General features: G+C 30.6%; 1 protein-coding gene across 1 annotated transcript; it reads right to left on the reverse strand.

Annotated features, from left to right (window-relative positions):
• Nucleotides 1–282: 282 nt before the first annotated feature.
• On the reverse strand, nt 283–1,050 carry LOC131649430 (paired amphipathic helix protein Sin3-like 4). The gene is made up of 4 exons (XM_058919194.1): nt 890–1,050; nt 644–812; nt 417–515; nt 283–345 (listed from the first exon to the last, which is right to left on the reverse strand). The coding sequence occupies exons 1-4, from the start codon at nt 1,048–1,050 to the stop codon at nt 283–285; spliced, it is 492 nt and encodes a 163-aa protein (XP_058775177.1).
• Nucleotides 1,051–5,972: the final 4,922 nt, after the last annotated feature.

The following is a 5,972-nucleotide window of genomic DNA, read 5'->3' on the forward strand; positions in this document are numbered from 1 at the left end:
TTTCTTTTTGGGAGATTTTGCTGTTTGTGTACTTTTGCCTTTGAGCTATGATATGTTTTCTTGCTTTAAAAAAAATAATAAATCTTGATAATTTTTACTCAAAACTTTGTTAAACTACATTAAAAAAAAAAATTCAAACAACTACTTATTTCAAGTCTCAAATTGCAAACATTAAAAATAATTCTAAAAATACTAAATTTTTTCGATAATCATACCATATGTATTTATTAACTCATCATAAACTTCTTTTCAAAAGAAATTTAGTAAACATCACAAGCTTCGTCAAGGAAGAAACTCATTAAACCCGTCAATAAGATCAGGTTGATCTTTAAAAAGTGAAATAACCTGAAGAAAAAAAATTAAAATTAAAATGACTATTACACAAAACAAACGAAATTTAAAAAGCAAATTCATACCATTCGTTGAATCTCTTCACCACTTTTTTCTTTCTTTCTATACATATTCATTATAGCTAGAAACGACTTGTAAACGTCTTGATCATCTTGAAATCGAGTCTGCATGCAAAGGATTCCTTAAACTTATCTAAGTAAACAAAACATGAAAAAAATATAAAATTAACAAAGAAGAGTAATGATATTTAAGATAAAAAGCTTCTTTAATTCCTCTGCGGTTAAATTCATACCTTCACCTTGATTAAATATTTCCTGGCATATTCTAGATTGACTTTTGGCTTTCTTGGTGGAGGTGTAATCGCAAATTCATTTGGTAAATAGGCATTAAATTTCAATAACAATTCTCTATGCCCTTCAAACAATTCCTTTACTCTTGCCAGCATACACACTAAGTCACCCCTGCAATTAAGAGTGATAAATTTATTATAATAAACATAATACAAAAAAAAAACTATATAATACTATATAAATCATACCTTCCATTTTTGATATCTTTCATAGTCTTTGAAAACTCGTTGAACTTATCCTTATCATCTTTAAATGCATCTTTTATTTCTTGGATATAAATCTTGGCGTCATCAATTGTTGGTCCTGCTTTTGAACTTGATCCCTTCATTTTGTAGTTTGCAAATGCCATAAATTTTTATTACATTTGTTAGTAAGAAGAAAACTAATTATGAACAAAACGTTGATTCATGAATCCATAAAAATGTATATTCAACTCATAAGGAAAACAATTCAAACATTTTGCATATAAATCATCTCATCCTATCTTTCGAATATTCACAAATTTAATTTTTATTAATGATTTGAAAATCCAAAATTCAGGGCTACACGGAAACTTCACCGCATATTTAAGATGTTAATGTTTAAGCAATAACAAAATTAAGTGTTAAAAAAACAGTCTAATAAATATAATAGAAAGGATAGAATGTATAGCACAAAAAATTTTAAATAGGTTACTTCAACAAATAATACAGCAAACACGCAAGTCAAAAGAGAAAACCAAAAAAAAAAAAAATCACTAAAAACCAAAAAGATCACACAGGTAAAATATTCGAACATCTAGAAACCTCAAACAAAAAATTCAGGTTAGATTTTAGACTATCAAGACCACCATTTATAGATTAAATGATAATAAAATAAAATCAAAAACCATGTTGAAAAAGAATTATAAGTGTGAGTAATATGGAGAAGTTCCACAATGGTTAAGGATATGGTGACTTGAGCATTTATAAGTAGGAGAATTCACACACCTATCACCTTAAGATTTTGGGTGGGTATATGATGTCTCTTTCACAAAGTTTATTGCTCAAAAGAAAAAGTTCCGAAGTGTAAATGCTTCCTCGTGTTGACCCCCCGAATTGTCCCAACAAAATGTATCAAAACCTGGTTCAAGTGAAGGGACCGACTTATTTGTATCAAAAAGTCCATAGAAGGTGTCTGGTTGAAAGAATGTCAACGGTGGTACAAGGGTATGTGGATACAAGCTTACACTTGAGAGGGAACCTTGTCGATATACTAACACTTGAGGGGAGTGTTGAGAAGGAATTACAAGTGTTAGACAAAAAGGAAAGTCTCCAAGTGTAAAAGATGCCCCTTGTGTTGACCCCCGAATTTCTCCAACAAACCGCATATCAACATCAACCTCATAGTCAAGACAAACTTTCGATCAAATATTAATTTATGCAGAGGATAAGGTTTTAAAGTCAATCAGAGAAAGTAAAATATTTCACTTGTGATCTACCTATAAACAATTTACAGACAAAAAAAAAATACTCTTCCCCTCCACTTCTTTCACAATATTTCGAACAAAATTAAAAATACCATGGTTACAAACAATCAAAATTGTACACACGACAGCATGCCAAATCATGGTAAATCAACCGCTCGGGATAGCCGTACCACCTAGAGAACCAAATTACTCAAAAAAAGTTTATGGTTATTAGGAATAACCACTTGTCAACCTAATAAATGAAAGATCATATACTACACTGACAATGCTATCTCAAAAGTGACAAAGACATGGGAGACCAACTCAACCATACCTTTACACAAGGGACAAACAATTCCATTAGAATCATCAATCACCCCCTTTTTGAATTGGTTTCTCCCTAGAATGAAGCCTATCTTGAAGAATCTGTCAAGAGAATACCTCGTGCTTGAAAGGGGCTTGTTAAACTAGATTAGGTGGAGGGTTGGATTCTCAATTAGCTTAGATGACAAATAATGGACAAGGAGGAAAAATAGAATATGATAAGTATAGACAACAAAGAAAAAATCATCTCCTAAGTGATGTAACTTCCACATATCTCACTCTAGAGAGAGTAGAACTCTCAAGCATGGAGAGAAGGTCGTGTACCGCGGGTAAGTTGCGGCGATAAAAGATTTCCCCCCACCTAAGATCCTAGACAAGATTCGTATTCTCCATCCTCCCAATCTCTCACACCAAACCATCTTGTTGAGTATAGTTTGAATAAAGACCAAGAAAATGTTTCTTAAAGGAGAAAGGTCCTACATCCCAAAAATAAGTGTTGAAGCCCCAGCCAAGAATTTTAAGAATACCATCAGCAAATTAATTAGATAGATCATTCTCCTTAGATCCAAGAAGAGACAAATCTTTCTACTAAAAAGAGAAGTTGATCGGAAACTTTTTGTTCATCCTTCCTGAAGATAGGAAATAACTGAGGCACCATATCCTAACTACAAGAATATCGCTCCAAAGATCTGAAGCGCCGGTTAACTAATCTCTGTCTCCATTTGGCCAAGAGGGTTGCATTTACAAACTAGAGGTCTCTAACTCTTTGGTCTCATTTGTTTTTTGTTTTGCATACATTTTCCCACTTTATTAGCAAGAGATCTTAAAATCACCCTTCTCACCTATTTGGAGGAAACTTATTTGAATTTTAATTAGCTTCTTTTTAACCTTCACAAAAAAATTCATAAACAGAAAGAGAACGAAGATAACACTAAGGACTAAATTAAGAAGGACCAATCGACTGCACGAACTGACATATCTGTGCTCAAAAAATTAAGCCTATTGGTCAACAAATTAATTAAAGTGTATCCGGTAGACTTCATCTTGAATTAGTCCTCACCGGAAGACCTGGATACTTAAATGGGAGAGATTCAACCATGTAATAGAGGAATTCGCTCGTAGGGGAAAAATAGGGTCTACATTAACTATAACAAGACAACTCTTGAAAAAATTACCCGACCCCAAGAAAACTCAAACCCACTAAGATCTACCATTAAGAAATCAATACAATGCAAAAGTATGACATATGCTCTGTGAAATTGAAGGAACTAAAAATTATGAATATAAGAAATAAGAATCTAAAGTGAAAAACTACATTACTTCAATGTAAATTAAGATAACGATTAATTTGAAAGAAAGACGTCAAAATTTAGAGATTGATACAGGTATTAATATGATTGAATCCCAAAAAAATAAATAGAAAATGAAACACATAAACTATTAAGATAAAATAATTAGCTTTGTATTACAGATTTTTCTTATGTACCTTGCTCATCATCTTCAAAAGCTAAATGTGAGAACAAAATGGCTTGGAGATTGTTTTTCAATTTGAGTTTTCAAAACGAAAAAGACAACTAGGAAAATGGTAGTAGAAAATTGCAGATTGTGACAACATGCATATATAAGAGAATGAGAATAAAAAAAGGGTAGCCAAGAGGTGTGCAAATTCAAGTTTTTTCTCCGGTAGCCTGTATACAGTCAAACATTTTTAAAAAATAGTTTTTTCCCTTTTGTGAAAATAATTATTTTTATATAAATAGTTTAAATAAAGATTGGTCAATTTATAAAAATTTAGTTTTGTACACATGCACTGAACAATATAAAATTTAAGTAAAAAAGAAAAGTAATATTCGTTAATATACATTGAATTAAAATTTACCAGATAAATTATTATTTTAAAAATAATATAAATTAGTTGACATTTTAATATCATAAAATCTGATTTTTTGTATAAAAAAAGTAAGTTTTATTACATTTCAAAGTAGCGTTATATTATTATATTTTTTAAGAAAGGTAAAACTACCGATTTAACAAAAAATATATTTATATTGGTTAAAAATCTTTAACATGTATGATATTTGAGTTTGAAATTCTATTTTCTATTTCACCATTTATTTATAAATATTTATTTAGCACTAAAATAGTATATAAATTTTTCAATGGAAAAATAATATATAATAGGGGTGAAAAATCAACAAAGTACATAAGAGTTAGTCACAAAGCACAAGCATCACCAAAATGACCAAAAAAAAAATTAAAAACACCAAGAAAATAAAAACAAGGCAAAATACTTTTTGTGGTCCTTTATGTTAATCTCGGGGTTCATTTTGGTCCCTTAACTTTAAAAAGTGTCATATTAGTCTCTTAATTCTTCAAAGTGTCATTTTAGTCCTTTTTGTCATATTAGCAACGGAAATAGCGACCAATTTTTGAGTTTTTCCGTCGCTAATGTAACAACAAGGACTAAAATGACACCTTTTGAAGAGTTAAGGGACCAATGTGATACTTTTTGAATTTAAGAAACCAAAATGAACTCAAGGTTAACATAAGGGACCAAAAAAGATATTTTTCCTAAAAACAACCAACAACACAATCCAATAAACACTACGGCTCAAAGGGTCGTGTTGATAAACATCCAAGCAACTAAAATTAAACTTGCTAGAAACAAGCTAGATCTCATATCATTAGTTTCTCCATCAATAGATCCGAACTAACCAAAAGAGCACAAAAGCAACAAGTCACAACCTAACTCAAATACAAACCAAAAAAACACTCGACCCATTGTTTGTGAAGGTAGAGAATACGATTCTGAAGCTAGTTAGAGAAAATAGAAGAGCTCCGTAGCCTGTATATAGTCAAATATTTATAAAAGTTTTATTTTTTTTTCCCTTTTGTTAAAATAATTGGTTTTATATAAATATTTAAATAGAGATTGGTCAATTTATGAAAAAGTGAAGCAATAATACAAAGGATCAAAGAATTGAACCAATGTAGAAAGAACGCATTCCTTCATTTTGGTCCTTAGGAGAGATAACAACCTTCCATACTTGTCACATAAGCCCTTTAGGATTGACAATCAAAGATCTCAGCTTTCTTAACCCTTATAACTTTGAACTCTTAAAAGTGTATTTCTTAGTCTTTCTTTTTTCAGGTTCCATTCCTATAGTATTTACAAAAATAGTTTCTTTTAATTCCTTGAAAAATATTTTTTTGTTTTAAAAGATTTTTTTTAATCCATGAATGTATGCAATGCAAACATAGTAAAAACATGGGGTTCATAGGTTCAACTCACGAGCATGAAGCCATGTGTCTACCCATCCCAAAAGGTACGTACTATGGTTATTTTGTACCTACAGAACAAGGTTCTAAAAAATGGTTTTCAAAATCATGCAATCCATCTTTCGGATATTATCAATTTTGCAACTTACTAGCTAGTTAATGATATTCTCAAGAAAACCTCATCTGAGCTTAGTATCTTGTAACAACTATTTTGGATTTGACTCCAACATATTTTTCACCGT

Source organism: Vicia villosa, linkage group LG2 (genome assembly GCF_029867415.1).
Source record: "Vicia villosa cultivar HV-30 ecotype Madison, WI linkage group LG2, Vvil1.0, whole genome shotgun sequence".
In the NCBI taxonomy this organism is placed as follows: Eukaryota; Viridiplantae; Streptophyta; class Magnoliopsida; order Fabales; family Fabaceae; genus Vicia; species Vicia villosa.